We start from the raw sequence: 21,834 nt of genomic DNA, 5'->3' as shown, positions 1-21,834 counted from the left end.
CTGAACAGTTGAGCTGCTAACATGCATGTGCAGTTATTGTTTTTATCCCAACTGTGGGCTCTGATCTACTTTGTTATCTTCCATATCTTTTTGCCTTAATTGATATACAATGTATGCATTGAGTGTAAGATAGCATATGTGTGTATTGAGTGCTAAGTTCTTTGAACTCTAACTTGGAAAACATACTTCTTCCATTCGAGAGACAGCACAGAGTACAAAGGTTGTAGGACATTCAGCCTTGACCTGGACTGAACCATTTCTAATAAAGAGCCCATATTTTCCTTTACAAACATTTTCCGGTTTTAGTATAATCATATTAGAATACTCCATTATTTGACATAGACACATCTCATAAAGTCTAGAATTAAATTAGTAGCCTAAAACAGAAGAACTAACACTGATCCTGCATCACATGTGCCGGCATGACTACAGTCAGAATACAGACAAAAGGAAGACTCAAGATCTCACCTTCAGTGTTTTGAGCAGTGGCTGCTGGCTGAAGATGCTGTGAATGAGAACGAGGTCAGTGTGTTTCTCTTGGTTGTTGTTCAATTTATGGACTGTGGAAGAATTTCGTTTCACCAACAAAAGCGAGCTCCGTGACTTATGACGTGCTGAAAATGGTGCATTTAGTGCATTACTGACCACAATGGTGAGACTGGAAAGGTTTTGGTTTGAGAAAGGCCACACAAGGACTGAGGGAGGCTAATATGTGCAGCATTAGAATAATTTCTGAAGGATCATGTGACACTGAAGATTGGAGTAATGATTCTGACAATTCAGCTTTGCATCACAGGAATAAATTATATTTTAAAATATGTTTAATATTACCGTTTTTACTGTGTTTTTGATCAAATAAATGCAGTCTCAGTGAATAGGCTATAAGACACTACCTTAAAAATCGTAATTATTTCAAACTTGACTTGAGTGTAAACAAATTATAGAAATCAGGTAGAATCTATGTGATGGTCATAATGTGTTGCTTCAGGACTCTTCTATCATTCTTTGTAAAACAGAGCTAATAAAGTGTTTAGATTCCTCCGCCATGAGTCAAATGTTCTACTACTAAAACAGCAAAATCAACAGGCTCAACAAATTTTAAGTTGGTTTGACGTACCTGATTTTATCATGACATTGCAAAACCTTTTTTGTGGGTCTTATTGATAGCAAGAGGAGAACAAATGTCTGTGTAAATTGTTCATAAATCAGTTCTTACGTAAATTGCTTCATTCAGTGAGACAAGTTATGCAAGTGTGTTTGTAGAAATGATTTACACACAAATTCGTTCTGCTTGTTTTTGATAAATTGGGCTGTGATTTTGTATCGTTCTCAGGGAATAGATAAAATGGTAAACGCTGTACCTTAAATGTACTGTATGGCACATGATTAAAGTTTTATTTTTTTAATAAGAACAGTCAAGTACAATTATTTTCTTAAAAATGACATTAAATGACATTAAAATGCAACAAAGTTCACTATATTTCACTCCCTCAGTGTTATCCGTGCTGTTATATAACAAATAGATAGATAGTGTAGAAAAGCATTGTCTGATCTGATGAACCTTCACTGAGATATAGCATGTTAAACATTATGGCACAGTGTAATCTGTGGGATAATTTTCTCCACACATTAGGCCCATTAATATCAATTGCGTATTTCGTAAACTCCCCAGCAGTGCTTTATGGTCACAGACTATAGCAATGTTCTGATGGTTAAGCACCATGTCTCAAAGGATACGTCATCTCGGACTGCTTCCACAATGGGTTTATTGTATTGCAATGACTTCCACAGTCATAAGATCTCAGTGTAAAAGAGCACCTTTGGTTTGAGGTGGAATGGCAGATTTGTGGCCTGAAAGCACAGACTTGTTATCATGTCATGATGAAGCAGAATCTCTGGGGAAGTTTCTAGCACCTTGCGGTATCCAGATCATGAACAATTCAAGTTATTCCAATGAAAAAAACTAATATTAAAAAAGGTGTACCTGATAAAGAGCCAGTTGTTTTGATGAAATCATGGGTTTTCCTCAAATGTGCTTAAGATACGGTTACATTAGTGAAATTTCAGCAAAATGTTGCATGTACAAAAAAGTCTATTGCCAATTGTGTTTCTTATTTTTATTTCATATCTACCAATTCTGTCATTCTTCGCTCACGTCTTAGAATCGAAAAGTCTGAATTGTGAGATGTAAACTTGCAATTGCAAGAAAAAAATAGTAAAGCTTGTTTCCAACATAGAAAAAAAAAATGTATTGCAACTTTTTTCCTCACAAATCTGAGAATGCTAAATTTTTTAAATGCACAGTTTGTGAAGAAATATCTGAACTGTGAGATATAAACTTGCAATTTTTAGAAGCCAGTATTGTCAGTTATACAGTAAACTTTGCACAATTTGAGCAAAAAAGTGAATTTTTAGATATAAATTTGCAGTTTTGAGAAGAAAAGTCATATAAACTCAAAACAAACAAAAACAAACATGTCGTTTTGAAGATAAAACCATTCTGGGATAAATTTGCAGTTTTGAGAAAAGTCTGAATTATTTTGACCAGAAAAGTCTGAATTTTGAGATATAAACTAAGTTTTGACAAGAAAAGGAGAAAAGTCTGGATTGTGAGATATACTGTAAACTGAGTTTTGACAAGAAAAGTCTGAATTTTTAGATATAAACTCGCAGTTTTGAGAAGAAAAGCCTGAATTATGAGATATAAACTCAGTTTTGACCAGAAAAGTCTGAATTTTTAGATATAAACTCGCAGTTTTGAGAAGAAAAGCCTGAATTATGAGATATAAACTCAGTTTTGACCAGAAAAGTCTGAATTTTTAGATATAAACTCACAGTTTTGAGAAGAAAAGCCTGAATTTTGAGATATAAACTCAAAACAAACAAAAACAAACATGCAGTTTTGAAGATAAATACATTCTGGGATAAATTGGCAGTTTTGAGAAGAAAAGTCTGAATTATTTTGACCAGAAAAGTTTGAATTTTGAGATATAAACTAAGTTTTGACAAGAAAATAAGAAAAGTCTGAATTTTGAGATATAAACTTGCAGTTTTGACAAGAAAAGTCTGAATTTTGAGAAGAAAAGGAGAAAAGTCTGGATTGTGAGATATACTGTAAACTCAGTTTTGACTAGAAAAGTCTGAATTATGAGATATAAAAGTATGAATTCTGAGATATAAACTCAGTTTTGACCAGAAAAGCCTGAATTTTGATATATATTCAAATTTTTGACAAGTTTAAGGAGAAAAGTCTGAATTGAGACATATAAACTCACAATTGCAAAGAAAGAGTCAGCCTTGTTTCAAACCTGAAACAAAAAAATGAAAAAGGACCTGTGATTTTGTATCTCACAAGCCGCACAGTTTCCCATTGAAATGACTGGATTTCTCCTTTTTGCTGAGCAATGGTAAATGTCACCACACCTTTACTTTGCATGAATGGCTCTTAATGCCCAGCTTGAGCTTCTCTAGCTGACAGTATATGGATCCTTCAGCAGATGTGTGAGGTGACTGGAGCTCAGATCCAGCTCTCTGAAGTGTGAAGGGTTTGATCTTCCAGCCGGATAATCTACAGAGACACACATCAAGAGTCAAGATGAGATTATCTGTGACATTAGAGCTGAGAACATACAAGCTCATGAACTCACTATATCTTTTACTACCTAGAATGCTGCAAGGTTTAATCCTGCAGTTGTTGTTTTTTGTTGTTGTTGTGTTTTGTTTTTTATTTCACTAAAAATGAAATTCCTAAATATCTCAAGTATCTCGAAATTAGCAACATGATCAAGAATTTGCTGAGATATTCTCGTTATATTACACTATATGAATTATAAAAGCCTGATGTATCAAATATCATACTTAACAGAAGCACACATACAAATGTGTTAAAAATATTTTGCATAAAGGTAAAAAAAAGGGCTAGTATTTTTTATTTATTTTGCATTTTTTTTGGCTAGTATTTATTATGTCAGAGAAAAAATGGCAGAGTGCCCATTTAACAGATTTTTTATTAGATATTAAATGCCTATAGCCTCTTTTACAATTATCTTTGCTATCCATCTATAAATGTTAATAGTGGCCAATATGACATCATAAATGAATTCTGCAGACATTCTGGAGACAAATAATAGACATATTTAATTGAATTTTCCTGCTTGAAATAAAATAGCTTATTGAATATGCTGTAACTTACAGAACAAAAAACATCATCCATTCCAAAAAACCATGTATTGTTCTAAGCTGCAAAACAGCATGTTCAGAATTACTTGAATTTCAGATGTAGCATTATTTTAGATTAGATTAGATATAGATTATTTTAATATCACTGAGATTTTTTTGATATTATTTTCCCCCAATATATTTAATAGTTATTTGTATTTTCTGCATTCATCATTTTAAGTTTAAAGTTTTAGTAATTTTGTTGTGTATTTTTTACATTTGTATTAGATTTTTTCTTATGTCTTTTTAGTTTGTATTAATTTATATTTCAGTTTTAGTTAATTTAGAACATTAAGTGAAACTAGCTTTTGCATGATATGATCCCTTATAAGAATTTTATTCACATTTAACACAGTGCTAAGAATTGCATCAATGCATGAATGTTTAATGTTTATTAAAAACAATATATATATTTTTTTAATTAAACATTTTTAAATTAAATTCATTTAATTTACCCTCAGTGTCATGAAATAATGGTTTGAATGGACAGAAAATAAGTGGGTAATACTTTCATTTTCTGGTTTAAAATGGTTTGAGGGCTACAGCAAATGTACTGACACTGGTGACAGTATTAGATTTAAATGTGTGAACAGTGAATTATTTTCTCAAGCTTTATTGTTTTTTTTTTTGTTTTTTTTCAGCAAATCTCGTTTTAAAAAGACCCTTAAATTAAAGTGTGGAAATAAATATGCCCTGCAAAAAATATGACTTGGTTTTCTGTAATGATCTTCTCCACCAGGAGGTGCTACTAGCTCAACATATGTTTTTGATAGTCCACCCAAAAATTGTCTGATTTTATACAACATTTTATTTCTAAATGCATGGTAAATCTATCTATCTATCTATCTATCTATCTATCTATCTATCTATCTATCTATCTATCTATCTATCTATCTATCTATCTATCTATCTATCTATCTATCTATCTATCTATCTATCTATCTATCTATCAACAAAACAAACAAAAACATTTAACCTGGCTTTATTAAATGTTCAGATTTATGTTCTGGAAATTAAAATAAATAAATAAATAAATAAATAAATAAATAAAAAGGCAGAAGCAAATGCTATGTAATTACAGAAAATATATTATTTAAAATGTGAAAACAGATGAGCTCTTCATGCTTAACCTTCAGAAAGTAAGTTGTACTTGCATATTGCGGCCTGTAGGAGGCAGTACAAAACGTTCTATACATGCAGCTGTTCTGCAAGACTTCATGAAATGCAACCTAAAATCTCTCCAGTGATCTGACCTGGTTTTCTTTCTGTATATATTTGTAGTTTTTAATGCATTATATAAAACCCCAACATAAAATCTGCATGTAGATAAAGTCTTCTGTTGCTCACTGACCTCATTCAGTACTACACTCCTGCAGCATGGAGTTGTCTGGTGTGCTGACAGACCAAAACATCTGCTGATGTGGCCACTGGACACAGACAGAATGAAGAGGGAAAGGTCAGATTTTATGATCCAAAGCAAATTTTATTAAATGGTTAACATTATTTAAACTTAAATACATTCTGTCAACATATTTAAGCCATATGTTTGTTTACTTTAAATCAGCAATGCTGAAATAGGTTTCTTACTGAAAACAATGAGTTTGAGGAATTTCTTCTCAGAAAAAGATCTGGAAAAATGTAGCATTTCATCACTTGCTCAGCAGTGAATGGGTGCCGTCAGAATGAGAGTCCAAACAGCAGATAAAAACATCACAATAATCCACATAACTCTAGTACATAAATTAATGACTTTTGTGTGTGTGTGTGTGTGTGTCTGTGTAAGAAACAAATCCACCATTTAAACATTTTTAACTTAAAACTATCTCTTCTGGTTCAAATACGAGTCCTCTGTCTATAATATTGCTTTCTCCAGTGAAAGATTCATTGCGTCTGAATCAGGAGTCATATGCAGAGATCAAGCAGTTTACAAGAGAACACAGTTCTTAAAATATGTTGGTTGATTTTGATGTGAGAGAACAAGGGGTGGACTTTTTCACTGGACGAGGAGTTATGGATAATAAACGTGTATTTTAGCCAGAAGTGATATTTTAAAGGTAAAAAGCCTTCATTATGAATTTGTTTCATACTAACATGCATTTTTTTTGTTTTGTGAGATGTTAACTGATGAACTGTAGTCATGTGGATTGTTGTGATGTTTTTATCAGCTGTTTGGACTCTCACTCTGACGGCACCCATTCACTGCAGAGGATCCACTGGTGAGCAAGTGATGTAATGTTACATTTCTCCAAATCTGTTCATGTGTAGAAACAAACCCATCTACATCTTGGATGACTCGAGGCTTAGTAAATCCTCAGCAAATTTTCATTTTTGGGTCAACTATTGCTTTAAACTCAATTTCACATTTTCAGAGATCATGTACCATGTCAGAAAATACACCTAATTGTAATTCAGCTCTCACTGTGGGGTCTGTAGCTAAGAAAGCCTTTAGCACCAAGAAATGATATTACACCCTTGACCTCGTCCTGCTGCCAGTGATGAATTTTTATGGCCAAGTTGTTTGTTCATCGCTGGAGACATATGCAAAGGTAATGGCCTCAATCACTGCCAGTGTTCACTTGATTTTCAAGGGTTTGTTGATTTTGTCAGAAGTTACAGAGTGGAAATCAGAATTTGAACTTGTGAATTGAACTAATTTAATGATCATAGGCCATCTCTGGACCATCATGTCACCTCGTTAATATTCATGAGTCAATATAGTATTATCATGCCGTGAAGATATGCAGGAATTATGTGGCCAGTTTGGCACATAATGATAATGGTACTTGAGATACAGTACCAGACTAGCTTGTTCATTTGCTGAAATCTTTCACATGTATTTATCTACTTGTGTTCAGGTTGGATGGTAGAAGAAAAAATAAATAAATAAATAAAAGGCTAAAAACACGGTTTGGAAAATGGATTCATGGTGTAGTCGCTTATTATATACATTTTGTATACTTTAAACAAAAAAAAAAAGTTACCGACTGCAGCTTTAACGTGCTGCGTTAACGTGAGACTCTTATCGGGCGATAAAAAAAAAATATTGCCGTTAATCTATTATCAAAGTTGTATTGGGATCTGGGTCTACTAAGCAACCTATGATATTGATATAACCTATGATTGATATTTTATATAAACGACTGGCTGAGGCCAGCCTAAAAAGATGCTCAGGACAGTTGACGGGCCACTGCTGCGCATCGTCATGAAAGCTTATCTTTTTCAGGTGTTGTTAAGCCTTACCGCTTGTCGATTTAAACATTAAAGCATCCAAACACAAGAAGCGGAAAAGCTGAACAGAGTAGCTGGTTACTCGCATGCTGTGTTCGGTGCGGAGAGAGAGATAGCCGCGTATCACGGACAGCGACACTGAACCAAGCTCTCTTCTGCAAAGTTCTCTTTGAAGTCCCTCCTGCACAGGGACAGATCTACCGGGGTGGCATAGGGTGGCAAATGCCACCCCAGTTGGCAGCAACTAATTAAAGGTTATGGCCAATTTGAAAATTTACGAGCGCAAATCTTTCGTGATTCGTGATACCGCTCCGAACTGATTCAAATGATTCGCGAACCCGCTTTGAACTCCCGAACTGACTTAAATGATTCACGAACCCGCTAAGAACTCCCGAACTGATTCGCGATCCCACTCCGAACTCCCGAACTGACTCAAATGATTCGCGAACCCGCTCCGAACTCTCAAATTGATTCAAATGATCCGCAAAGCCGCTCCGAACTCTCGAACTGATTCAAATGATTTGCGGATATATACATACATATATATATATATATATATATATATATATATATACACACATATATATATATATATATATACACACACACATATATATATATATATATACACACACACACACACACACATACATATATATATATATATATATATATATACATATATATTGACACATGGTCTGTTTTAACAATGTTCCTACTACATTTCTGGGCCTTGAACATTTCAGTTATATTCAGTTGTATTGTATAATTCTCTGATTTCATCAAAAATATCTTAATTTGTGTTGGGTTAGGAACGACATGAGGCTGAGTAATTAATGACAAAATCTTCATATTTGGGTGAAGTATCCCTTTAATATGGGCTATTTCCTGAAAAACACTGTAATAAACTTTTTGGGGAAAAAATGTATAACTTTATTCAGAAGATATGAGTTTAAATGATCAAAAGTGACTGTAAAGGCATTTATAATATAAAAAAAAGGTTTCTATTTCAAATAAATGCTGTTCTTTTGAACTTTCATAAAAGACTCCTAAAAAAATACATATCAGTTTCCATTAAAAAACATTTAGCAGCACAACCGTTTTCAACATTGATAATAATGAGAAATGTTCCTTGAGCAGCAAATCAGCATATTAGAATGATTTCTGAAGGATCACGTGACACTGAAAACTAGAATAATGATGCTAAAAATTCAGGTTAATCTTATCACACTTAAAAAAGAAAAATATTGAAATTGAAACTGCCATAAGATTTCACAATATTACTGGATTTATCTTGCTAAATCTGATTTCCCTGCATTTGATGACCAGACAGTATATAAGCAGAAACGAAGTACTAAAAGAAGAAAATCAGATCAATTTCCTTTCAAAATGAATTAAATTCCTTCAGTAATTACTGTTAGTGAGCCACAGCTGTGGATTCCTGTGGGAAAAGAACCCATATAATGAACACTGGTGCTTGAACATGATTCTGGAGCGGAGCTGATTTCTGAATGATTAAAATCTACACTATCGAGGCACAGCACGTATCTGGAAGGGTTCAGGACCAGATGAGACGCTGATAGTTCCTTTCAGACTCAACGTTTGTCCCTCAAGAGGCAGGAAGGTGTAACGCTGCATCAGAGACGTGAAGAAGAGGAAGAGCTCCATTCGAGCGAGCTGCTCACCTGGACACATCCTCTTACCTGGAAAGCAGGGTCTGGATCAGTAAACTCAGAGTAAACTCACAGCACTACAGCTGAAAGGACAACGACCTACCTATTGAAAATGGGATGAAATGGTCTTTCTTCAAAAACTTGCCATTTTCATCCAGAAAGTGAGCAGGATTGAATTCATACGGAGTGCTGAACTCATTCTTATCCTGTAGGACTGACTTCAGCAGTGGCACTACTACCACACCCTGTGATAAACCAACAGAAGTTGCAGATTCATTCACAGACATACAGTGGGGCTCGAAAGTTTGGGCAGCCTTCGCAGAATCTGTGAAAATGTGAATAGTTTTCAAGAAATAAGAGAGATCATACTAAATGCATGTTATTTTTAATTTAGTTCTGTCCTGAGTAAGATATTGTACATAAAAGATGTTTACATTTAGTCCACAAGTCAAAAAAAAAAAAATCGCTGAAATTATTAAAATAACCCCATTCAAATGTTTGGGAACCCTTGGTTCTTAATACTGTGTGCTGTTACCTGATGATCCTCGACTGTCTTTCTGTTTTGTGATGGTTGTGCATGAGTCCCTTGTTTGTTCTGAACAGTTAAACTGAGAACTGTTCTTCAGAAAAATCTTTAAGCTCCTGCAGATTCTTCAGTTTTCCAGCATCTTTGCATATTTGAACCCTTTCCAGCAGTGACTTTATGATTTTGAGAGACATCTTTTCACACTGAGGATAATTAAGGGACTCAAACACAACTATTAAAAAAGGTTCAAACATTCACTGATGCTTCAGAAGGAAACTGGATGCATTAAGAGTTGGGGGGTGAAAACTTTTGAACAGGATGAAGATGGCCAAATTGTTTTTATTTTGTTGAAATAGAATTTTTTCCCATTTAGTTCTGCCCTTCGTAAGCAACAGAAGATACTTGTATGTTTCCCGGATCACAAATAAAGTACAATTTACCTTGATCTTCAAATCCCCCCCCCCCCCCCCCAATCTTAATCTTTTAAAAGTGGTGTTTGAGTGCCTCAGTTGTCCTCAGTGTGAAAAGTTGTCTCTTAAAATCATACAGTTACTGCTGGAAAGGGTTCAAAAATGCAAAGATGCTGGAAAACTGAAGAATCTGTTTAACAGTTTAACTGTTCAGAACTCATGCACAACCATCACAAAACAGAAAGACAGTCGAGGATCATCAGGTAACAGAACACAGTATTAAGAACCAAGGGTTCCCAAACTTATGAATGGGGTTATTTTAATGATTTCAGCTATTTATTTTGTCTTGTGGACTAAATGTAAAGATCTTTTATGTACAATATCTTACTCAGGAGAGAACTAAATAAAAAATAACATGCATTTAGTAGGATCTCTCATTCATAGATTCTGCAAGGGGTGCCCAAACTTTCGAGCCCCACTGTAAATGCTGTATGGTGCAAGACGCAAAAACCAAATAACCTTCGGGATGAGACGTCCTCCCACTGTCGTGTCCTTGTTGGCCATTCTGGGAGGCGTGAAGGTAACAATGTTGGCAAACCTCTGGATTTCATGGATCACTGCATAGGTGTACGGCAGATTTGTTCGGTCATCCATCAGTGGTTGGCGTGTCTGTCCAATCACCTGATCGATCTCAGACTGGACTTTCTCTGAGTCAACGAAGAGCATGCTGATGGTCGTTTTTGAAGGCAAGCAACAGGAAATGACTATTTTGATCGATTGCTATCCCACCTTGTACTTCTGGGTACTTGATCATGAAGAGTAAGGCCCATCTGAGTGTGTTAGAGGTGGTTTCTGTCCCTGCTCCAAACAGATCCACCACACAGTACATCAGGTTGTCCTCAGTGAACTCAGCCTCTCTGTCCTTACACTGGGAATGATGAAATACAAAAAAACAGAGGAAAAAAATGTATTTCACATATGCAAAAAATATATATATTATTTAATAATGTATAATATATATATATATTAATTTCAGATCTGTTCTTAATCCGTTTCAAAATATACTTCATTTTAAATTCAGTAGTTATGTTTCACTATAAATGCTGTAACTTCATCATTATTAGGCAAAAAGCATTGTTCTGTAGGTCAGACATGAAAATTTACAAAAGAGGTGCTAACGCATGTCCCGACTACCAATAACGGTCTCTTAAAAGAACAGAAATACACCGATACATTCTCAATCTCTTCCAGATAACAGTCGATGTAGTCTCTGGGGTTGGACGGGTCTCTCTCCTCCTTGTGTTTTCTGATTTCCTCCTGCAGGAAGGGCTTCAGTTTAGATATGCTGGCGAAGGCCGTGTGGTGTTTTCCTGGCAGCATCGACATGAGGGTGGGAAACTGATTATATAACTGGAAAGAGACAAATAAAGGACAAACATATGTTCAAACAATGCAATACTTTTCAGAAAACGTGAAATTTGGGTTAAGTGACAAGTAATATGCTACAGCATTCATTTCTTTTCAGTTTATTAACTAGTTTTTGGGTTAGTCTTTTTATTAGCCTTGTGAAAGCAGGCTGATCTCGTACCCGTCCCCAGTTCGAGATGGGAAGCTGTAAGAATTCATCTAAATACTTCTGCATCAGATGAAAATTGTGGTCATCATACTCAAACCTGTGACCAAACACCAACCCACAGATTATATTAGCCACAGCATCCGTCACAAAATGCTGAGGGTCGAAGGGCAAACCTAGAAACACAATAGAGAAAGAAAAGAGCAATGTTATGAGGTCAAAATGCTTTTATTCACACATTTGCTCACAATTATGGAATTGATTTTTTATTTTTATTTTTACATTTTATTTTTTTATCATTTATGATCATTTTTTATACTTATTATTATTTTATTGCTTAATGCATTTATGATATTTTATTTTATTTTAATATTTAATATTAAATTATTGTCAGTTATATTGTTTAAAGGTTATTTATTATCATTACATTTTATAGTTTTTTTTATGATGATTATTAGTATTAGTATAATTAGCTATTATTATTAAAACATTTTTTTACAGGTACAAAACAAATCCCGGATTTTCAATGTGGTCTCAGACTTTTGAATCTCACTGTGTATGTATTTAAACGAAAAGAGAAAAATTCAATAAGATGATCTCTCATGTGGTTTCCTATATATTTGACCTTCAAAGGACACTTGCACTTGCAGATGGTGGCCTGTAGAGGACAATATGTACATAAGGCCCTTCAAGACATGATTGTGACACTGAAAATGTCCCTTCCTGGTTTTGAAACATTTCACTGGAGTTTTGGTATAAGAATGACAGCAATCTTGTTTGTAGAGTAGAAGAAATGGTGTTTATCCCTACTGACCTCGTTCAGTCTGTATAGAGTCACAGAGAAAGCGACACTCCTGCAGGATGAAGTTTTCTAGAGTTTTCTTCCCCACACCAAAGTATTTTAGAGTCGCCAGAGCAAAACGCCTCTGCTGACGCCACATGTGTCCGCTGGACATAATAAGACCTAACAGACAGAATGAAGTGTGCATTTTAGAATGAAAGTCATTTCTGATTTTGCCGGTATTAAATCTGATTGCTCCAATATCGCTTTTTCTGCATCTGTACCTTTCCCTTTACTGAGCTTGTCAACTATAGGGAAGTACGGCCGGTCTGTGAAGATGTCCGCCTGCTCCACAAACGCCTCTTTGAAACTCTCGTATCCAGTGAGCAGTATGCAAGGTTTGTTTCCCAGATACAGTGTGCTCACATCTCCATACCTCTCAGCAATCTGATCAACATGTTATATTATAATGTACACAACTGTAGTAGGCATGTCATTACTGCTCTTCATACAACTGAAAACGTACCTTTGGAAAAACCTCCATTGGATCACTGAAGCCTATATTCAGTACGTTTCCAACCAAAGGCAGGGGGAAGGGTCCTGGCGGCATGTTGTTTGTATGAACATCTCGCAGGTGTTTGACCAGCAGCAGCACACACAGAAAGATCAGGAGACCCTGAACATCCATCCACTGACCCATCAGCTGTGACAGAACTGACGCCATGCTTACTGATACTAGAGGCAGGTTACACACAGGAAGAATACTTATATACATATTTTAGAAATCATTCATCTCTATGTGACCACATATGTCTGAACATTTTAAAGTGTAAATGGTGTTACATTTTAAAGTACTTAAATGTCACTGCATTAGAAACTTTTTAAAGTGTGTTTATAAGCTGAACTTGAAGTTGATATACACAGTACAGACCAAAAGTTTGGACACTCATTCAAAGAGTTTTCTTTATTTTCATGACTATGAAAATTGTAGAGTCACACTGAAGGCATAAGTCCAAACTTTTGGTTTGTACTGTATATATAAACACACACACACACATATAAATACTACCAGTTAAAAGATTTAAAGGGGTCATATATGATGCGATTTCAAGTTATCCTTTCTCTTTGGAGTGTTACAAGCTGATTGTGTGTAGATAAGAACGCAAAAACACTTTATTTGGCCTTCTGAATGTTAGATGCATTTAGGAATTGTGACGAGTGGGGTGGGGCCGAGAGACATGGGAACAGGAGCGAGGCCGGTGGAGTGATTGGAAATGAGCGATACCTGCTCGACCCACCGGTCTCGAGTCCCACGGAGGAGATGGAGGGATATAAAACCGGAGCGATGACAGTGACGGATGAGAGAGGACCAGGCCTGGGCTTTAGTTTGTGTTTGCTTTTTATTTGTGCTCGTCAGTCGTCCGTGAGGGGCTGACGCACTGTTTTGTCTTTATTTTATCTGTTAAGTTTGAATTGATTGTCTGCCGGTTCCCGCCTCCTTCTTCCCGATGATTGTGAAGGTTTAATTGCTACAGGAATCTTTAAGATTACTTACAAGTTACAACAGAACAGCAACGCATTTTATGGACGACAGTTTCGTGAACCTAGGAGAAGAGGTAATTGTGACTTAGCTACGACAATCTGGTGCTTCTGTATCAGCAACTGTAAGTATGTTTTGTTATTAGTTTTTGCTATTGAATGTTAACATTTTTGCGCGTCGTGTGTGTGTGTGTGAGTGAGAGAGAGAGAGAGAGAGAGAGAGACAGACATGTTCACATCACAGTGGCGTCAGCTGTCTTATGCCCGGGACACACCAAGCGAGTAGCAAATCAGACACATGGCGAGCGACAGTTGGGCTAGTTTGTTTGGTGTGTTCCACTCGCCGGCTCTCTTTGGGCTTACATTGGCGGCAGCTTGCCTCATTCAGCATGTTGAATCGGTGTCGGGGACATCGGGGCCGCCGACGAGAATGAGAGCTCTGATTGGATGTTCAGTTTAGCGAACGAGTCAGTGCAGAGAATTAAATAAAAAGTGATAAAAACAAGCATGTGAACGAAGGCGATACAGATAGAAGGCTGTTTAAATGTTACATGATATTTCCCAATCATTCTAATACGCAAATGTTTGCATAATAACATGAGCTGCTTAAAATGATTAACGTTATTTACGTTACTGATATTCAAAATGTTAAGCAAGCACTGCTTTGTTTACATTTTGTACATCTGCGTTTATCTCGTATATCTTTGTTTCGGTTTCTCCTTTTGAATGATGAATATATACTTTTAAGAACTGTTGATATGAACAGCTCGTTCCTCGAATGCATGCGCAAAATGCACATGTTAGTTTGTCCTCGGGTGTAGTCTGTGCGGTGTGTTCCAGCCAAGCTGCTACCTTCCGCTCCCTCTGTTGAAACCAACACATAAGTGACTAATACTGCAATTCACCGACTGGCCACTGGAGGCTGGCTCCAAAAGGGAGTCAATCCCATAGACTCCCCATGTTAAAATGCCCAACTTTACAGCAGATTTTTTTTTTTTTTTTACTTTTTAACATCTGTGGCTTGTGTACTGCAAACACATAGGAGCTTCATCACTGTGTCTTTCACGTGACTCTGTTCCCCTTTCGTGCTTGAACTGATGGTAAAACTAAGGACATTATTAACTGTCTTTACATTTATTTTGAAAGATGAAGCTCGCGATTATGGAGTGCTTGCAGTGTTCGGCCAATCACAATGCACTAGGTCAGCTGGCCAATCAGAGCAGACTGTGCTTGTCAGAAGGAGGGACTTTGTAGAAAATTACATGTTTGAGAGAGGCGAGGCATAGAGGACATAAAATAATGTACAGTATTTGAAAAATTATGTTTTTTTTTTTTTTTTACATTAAAGCATCAACATTTTCTGTTACACCAAATACACATCATTAAAAAAAGCATCCTATGACCCCTTTAGGACAGCAAGATTTTTCATGTTTTTTGAATAATTCTCTTCTGCTCACCAAAGCTTGCATTTATTTGATCCAAAATACAGCAAAAGCAGTAGTATTGTGAAATAATTTAACTATTTGAAATAACTGCTTTCTATTTTGCAGTATTTTGGATTTTAAAAAAATGCAGGCTTGGTGAGCAGAAGATAATTATTTAAAAAACATTAAAAATCTTACTATCCAAAACCTTTTGACTGGTAGTGTGTATAGCCCCTCAGTAAAAAACACGTCCCAGGCAACCATTTCCCTCTCCCTTGGAATCCTCCTAACCTTCCCCCTACATTTTTGAGCGTATCTTAAATGTCCAAACACTTTCAGAATATATAGTATTAAAACGTTTGCTAGGCATGCTCACAAAGGTTTAATATTGTTTTATACTTCACAATATGGTTAAAAGGACATGCAAAATATCAGGAACAAGATTGTATTACTTTACTTACCCTGTGTTCAGACCAGTTTGTTTCCGAAATTCTTCAATAAACCTGAAGAAAACACAACCAGTTACTATATATGTAGCCTACTGTAGAGGGTCTGCAATGTCTGATAACTACTTAGATTAATTCAGAAGCTCAGAATTTTTTTTTTTTAAATGATGTGTTCATGCTCGAGCTTCTAACGTCCATCAGGGATATCAAAGGTCGATTGTCGCCTGGTGGGGCCCCCAACATCTGATCATATCATAAATAGACCACAAAACTTGATATCCATAATTACATAATCAGCGTATCAACAGTATTTTAAGATAACGCTACCATAAAGCAATTAGGGAAAGAATTTTCACTAGCTGCCAATGAGATTAGAATAAAGAATTGGTCATGTTCGTTTAAGCATACATCAACAGTGTCAGAATCGGATGGTTTATAGGCCAAAAATATGCAGCCTATTGTCATTAGGCCTATTTATCACTTTAATAAATATATATCTCCAAAACAAAACAAAGACTGATCTGAACAGTTGAGCTGCTAACATGCATGTGCAGTTATTGTTTTTATCCCAACTGTGGGCTCTGATCTACTTTGTTATCTTCCATATCTTTTTGCCTTAATTGATATACAATGTATGCATTGAGTGTAAGATAGCATATGTGTGTATTGAGTGCTAAGTTCTTTGAACTCTAACTTGGAAAACATACTTCTTCCATTCGAGAGACAGCACAGAGTACAAAGGTTGTAGGACATTCAGCCTTGACCTGGACTGAACCATTTCTAATAAAGAGCCCATATTTTCCTTTACAAACATTTTCCGGTTTTAGTATAATCATATTAGAATACTCCATTATTTGACATAGACACATCTCATAAAGTCTAGAATTAAATTAGTAGCCTAAAACAGAAGAACTAACACTGATCCTGCATCACATGTGCCGGCATGACTACAGTCAGAATACAGACAAAAGGAAGACTCAAGATCTCACCTTCAGTGTTTTGAGCAGTGGCTGCTGGCTGAAGATGCTGTGAATGAGAACGAGGTCAGTGTGTTTCTCTTGGTTGTTGTTCAATTTATGGACTGTGGAAGAATTTCGTTTCACCAACAAAAGCGAGCTCCGTGACTTATGACGTGCTGAAAATGGTGCATTTAGTGCATTACTGACCACAATGGTGAGACTGGAAAGGTTTTGGTTTGAGAAAGGCCACACAAGGACTGAGGGAGGCTAATATGTGCAGCATTAGAATAATTTCTGAAGGATCATGTGACACTGAAGATTGGAGTAATGATTCTGACAATTCAGCTTTGCATCACAGGAATAAATTATATTTTAAAATATGTTTAATATTACCGTTTTTACTGTGTTTTTGATCAAATAAATGCAGTCTCAGTGAATAGGCTATAAGACACTACCTTAAAAATCGTAATTATTTCAAACTTGACTTGAGTGTAAACAAATTATAGAAATCAGGTAGAATCTATGTGATGGTCATAATGTGTTGCTTCAGGACTCTTCTATCATTCTTTGTAAAACAGAGCTAATAAAGTGTTTAGATTCCTCCGCCATGAGTCAAATGTTCTACTACTAAAACAGCAAAATCAACAGGCTCAACAAATTTTAAGTTGGTTTGACGTACCTGATTTTATCATGACATTGCAAAACCTTTTTTGTGGGTCTTATTGATAGCAAGAGGAGAACAAATGTCTGTGTAAATTGTTCATAAATCAGTTCTTACGTAAATTGCTTCATTCAGTGAGACAAGTTATGCAAGTGTGTTTGTAGAAATGATTTACACACAAATTCGTTCTGCTTGTTTTTGATAAATTGGGCTGTGATTTTGTATCGTTCTCAGGGAATAGATAAAATGGTAAACGCTGTACCTTAAATGTACTGTATGGCACATGATTAAAGTTTTATTTTTTTAATAAGAACAGTCAAGTACAATTATTTTCTTAAAAATGACATTAAATGACATTAAAATGCAACAAAGTTCACTATATTTCACTCCCTCAGTGTTATCCGTGCTGTTATATAACAAATAGATAGATAGTGTAGAAAAGCATTGTCTGATCTGATGAACCTTCACTGAGATATAGCATGTTAAACATTATGGCACAGTGTAATCTGTGGGATAATTTTCTCCACACATTAGGCCCATTAATATCAATTGCGTATTTCGTAAACTCCCCAGCAGTGCTTTATGGTCACAGACTATAGCAATGTTCTGATGGTTAAGCACCATGTCTCAAAGGATACGTCATCTCGGACTGCTTCCACAATGGGTTTATTGTATTGCAATGACTTCCACAGTCATAAGATCTCAGTGTAAAAGAGCACCTTTGGTTTGAGGTGGAATGGCAGATTTGTGGCCTGAAAGCACAGACTTGTTATCATGTCATGATGAAGCAGAATCTCTGGGGAAGTTTCTAGCACCTTGTGGTATCCAGATCATGAACAATTCAAGTTATTCCAATGAAAAAAACTAATATTAAAAAAGGTGTACCTGATAAAGAGCCAGTTGTTTTGATGAAATCATGGGTTTTCCTCAAATGTGCTTAAGATACGGTTACATTAGTGAAATTTCAGCAAAATGTTGCATGTACAAAAAAGTCTATTGCCAATTGTGTTTCTTATTTTTATTTCATATCTACCAATTCTGTCATTCTTCGCTCACGTCTTAGAATCGAAAAGTCTGAATTGTGAGATGTAAACTTGCAATTGCAAGAAAAAAATAGTAAAGCTTGTTTCCAACATAGAAAAAAAAAATGTATTGCAACTTTTTTCCTCACAAATCTGAGAATGCTAAATTTTTTAAATGCACAGTTTGTGAAGAAATATCTGAACTGTGAGATATAAACTTGCAATTTTTAGAAGCCAGTATTGTCAGTTATACAGTAAACTTTGCATAATTTGAGCAAAAAAGTGAATTTTTAGATATAAATTTGCAGTTTTGAGAAGAAAAGTCATATAAACTCAAAACAAACAAAAACAAACATGTCGTTTTGAAGATAAAACCATTCTGGGATAAATTTGCAGTTTTGAGAAAAGTCTGAATTATTTTGACCAGAAAAGTCTGAATTTTGAGATATAAACTAAGTTTTGACAAGAAAAGGAGAAAAGTCTGGATTGTGAGATATACTGTAAACTGAGTTTTGACAAGAAAAGTCTGAATTTTTAGATATAAACTCGCAGTTTTGAGAAGAAAAGCCTGAATTATGAGATATAAACTCAGTTTTGACCAGAAAAGTCTGAATTTTTAGATATAAACTCGCAGTTTTGAGAAGAAAAGCCTGAATTATGAGATATAAACTCAGTTTTGACCAGAAAAGTCTGAATTTTTAGATATAAACTCACAGTTTTGAGAAGAAAAGCCTGAATTTTGAGATATAAACTCAAAACAAACAAAAACAAACATGCAGTTTTGAAGATAAATACATTCTGGGATAAATTGGCAGTTTTGAGAAGAAAAGTCTGAATTATTTTGACCAGAAAAGTTTGAATTTTGAGATATAAACTAAGTTTTGACAAGAAAATAAGAAAAGTCTGAATTTTGAGATATAAACTTGCAGTTTTGACAAGAAAAGTCTGAATTTTGAGAAGAAAAGGAGAAAAGTCTGGATTGTGAGATATACTGTAAACTCAGTTTTGACTAGAAAAGTCTGAATTATGAGATATAAAAGTATGAATTCTGAGATATAAACTCAGTTTTGACCAGAAAAGCCTGAATTTTGATATATATTCAAATTTTTGACAAGTTTAAGGAGAAAAGTCTGAATTGAGACATATAAACTCACAATTGCAAAGAAAGAGTCAGCCTTGTTTCAAACCTGAAACAAAAAAATGAAAAAGGACCTGTGATTTTGTATCTCACAAGCCGCACAGTTTCCCATTGAAATGACTGGATTTCTCCCTTTTGCTGAGCAATGGTAAATGTCACCACACCTTTACTTTGCATGAATGGCTCTTAATGCCCAGCTTGAGCTTCTCTAGCTGACAGTATATGGATCCTTCAGCAGATGTGTGAGGTGACTGGAGCTCAGATCCAGCTCTCTGAAGTGTGAAGGGTTTGATCTTCCAGCCGGATAATCTACAGAGACACACATCAAGAGTCAAGATGAGATTATCTGTGACATTAGAGCTGAGAACATACAAGCTCATGAACTCACTATATCTTTTACTACCTAGAATGCTGCAAGGTTTAATCCTGCAGTTGTTGTTTTTTGTTGTTGTTGTGTTTTGTTTTTTATTTCACTAAAAATGAAATTCCTAAATATCTCAAGTATCTCGAAATTAGCAACATGATCAAGAATTTGCTGAGATATTCTCGTTATATTACACTATATGAATTATAAAAGCCTGATGTATCAAATATCATACTTAACAGAAGCACACATACAAATGTGTTAAAAATATTTTGCATAAAGGTAAAAAAAAGGGCTAGTATTTTTTATTTATTTTGCATTTTTTTTGGCTAGTATTTATTATGTCAGAGAAAAAATGGCAGAGTGCCCATTTAACAGATTTTTTATTAGATATTAAATGCCTATAGCCTCTTTTACAATTATCTTTGCTATCCATCTATAAATGTTAATAGTGGCCAATATGACATCATAAATGAATTCTGCAGACATTCTGGAGACAAATAATAGACATATTTAATTGAATTTTCCTGCTTGAAATAAAATAGCTTATTGAATATGCTGTAACTTACAGAACAAAAAACATCATCCATTCCAAAAAACCATGTATTGTACTAAGCTGCAAAACAGCATGTTCAGAATTACTAGAATTTCAGATGTAGCATTATTTTAGATTAGATTAGATATAGATTATTTTAATATCACTGAGATTTTTTTTGATATTATTTTCCCCCAATATATTTAATAGTTATTTGTATTTTCTGCATTCATCATTTTAAGTTTTAGTAATTTTGTTGTGTATTTGTTACATTTGTATTAGATTTTTTCTTATGTCTTTTTAGTTTGTATTAATTTATATTTCAGTTTTAGTTAATTTAGAACATTAAGTGAAACTAGCTTTTGCATGATATGATCCCTTATAAGAATTTTATTCACATTTAACACAGTGCTAAGAATTGCATCAATGTATGAATGTTTAATGTGTATTAAAAACAATATATATATTTTTTTAATTAAACATTTTTAAATTAAATTCATTTAATTTACCCTCAGTGTCATGAAATAATGGTTTGAATGGACAGAAAATAAGTGGGTAATACTTTCATTTTCTGGTTTAAAATGGTTTGAGGGCTACAGCAAATGTACTGACACTGGTGACAGTATTAGATTTAAATGTGTGAACAGTGAATTATTTTCTCAAGCTTTATTGTTTTTTTTTTTTTTTTTTTTTTTTTTTCAGCAAATCTCGTTTTAAAAAGACCCTTAAATTAAAGTGTGGAAATAAATATGCCCTGCAAAAAATATGACTTGGTTTTCTGTAATGATCTTCTCCACCAGGAGGTGCTACTAGCTCAACATATGTTTTTGATAGTCCACCCAAAAATTGTCTGATTTTATACAACATTTTATTTCTAAATGCATGGTAAATCAATCAGTCTATCTATCTATCTATCTATCTATCTATCTATCTATCTATCTATCTATCTATCTATCTATCTATCTATCTATCTATCTATCAACAAAACAAACAAAAAAATTTAACCTGGCTTTATTAAATGTTCAGATTTATGTTCTGGAAATTAAAATAAATAAATAAATAAATAAATAAAAAGGCAGAAGCAAATGCTATGTAATTACAGAAAATCTATTATTTAAAATGTGAAAACAGATGAGCTCTTCATGCTTAACCTTCAGAAAGTAAGTTGTACTTGCATATTGCGGCCTGTAGGAGGCAGTACAAACGTTCTATACATGCAGCTGTTCTGCAAGACTTTATGAAATGCAACCTAAAATCTCTCCAGTGATCTGACCTGGTTTTCTTTCTGTATATATTTGTAGTTTTTAATGCATTATATAAAACCCCAACATAAAATC

The 21,834-nt window shown here is 34.7% G+C and overlaps 2 protein-coding genes across 5 annotated transcripts in view; both read right to left on the bottom strand.

Annotated features, from left to right (window-relative positions):
* The window catches only part of LOC128011550 (cytochrome P450 2J4-like), a 30,506-nt gene that overhangs the window by 8,358 nt on the left and 314 nt on the right, over positions 1-21,834 (bottom strand). The window contains exons 1-4 of one of the 3 annotated variants that reach the window (XM_052594062.1): positions 5,570-5,861; positions 3,424-3,568; positions 3,276-3,308; positions 469-505 (exon numbers count right to left, since the gene is read on the bottom strand). The gene's annotated coding sequence lies outside the window, so the exon portion shown is untranslated. Of the gene's footprint in view, positions 1-468; positions 506-3,275; positions 3,309-3,423; positions 3,569-5,569; positions 5,862-19,614; positions 19,648-19,762; positions 19,908-21,834 lie in introns of those variants that run through there. The other 2 variants (XM_052594064.1, XM_052594063.1) reach the window with 2 other exon arrangements.
* On the bottom strand, positions 8,280-16,823 carry LOC128011549 (cytochrome P450 2C31-like). Of its 2 annotated transcripts, XM_052594061.1 has the most exons (11): positions 16,808-16,823; positions 15,834-15,875; positions 12,936-13,144; positions 12,694-12,856; positions 12,443-12,592; positions 11,644-11,804; positions 11,289-11,465; positions 10,845-10,983; positions 10,575-10,762; positions 9,223-9,364; positions 8,280-9,149 (listed from the first exon to the last, which is right to left on the bottom strand). In XM_052594061.1, the coding sequence occupies exons 3-11, from the start codon at positions 13,131-13,133 to the stop codon at positions 8,974-8,976; spliced, it is 1,494 nt and encodes a 497-aa protein (XP_052450021.1). In that variant the 5' UTR covers positions 13,134-13,144; positions 15,834-15,875; positions 16,808-16,823; the 3' UTR covers positions 8,280-8,973. The 2 variants fall into 2 exon arrangements, with proteins under 2 accessions (XP_052450021.1, XP_052450020.1); XM_052594060.1 differs by lacking the exon at positions 16,808-16,823 and having other exon boundaries at positions 15,834-15,975.

This window comes from Carassius gibelio, chromosome B23, assembly GCF_023724105.1.
Source record: "Carassius gibelio isolate Cgi1373 ecotype wild population from Czech Republic chromosome B23, carGib1.2-hapl.c, whole genome shotgun sequence".
Classification (NCBI taxonomy): Eukaryota; Metazoa; Chordata; class Actinopteri; order Cypriniformes; family Cyprinidae; genus Carassius; species Carassius gibelio.
This window is presented reverse-complemented; position numbering and strand designations above follow the sequence as displayed.

Coding starts and splice junctions, on each gene's coding strand:
- LOC128011549 (XM_052594061.1), bottom strand. CDS start 13,133: ATGGCGTCAGTTCTGTCACAGCTGATGGGTCAGTGGATGGATGTTCAG. Junction 10,984..11,288: donor ATCTGGAAGAGATTGAGAAT/GTATCGGTGTAT, acceptor CATCATTCCCAG/TGTAAGGACAGAGAGGCTGA. Junction 9,365..10,574: donor GAGGACGTCTCATCCCGAAG/GTTATTTGGTTT, acceptor GGTTTATCACAG/GGTGTGGTAGTAGTGCCACT.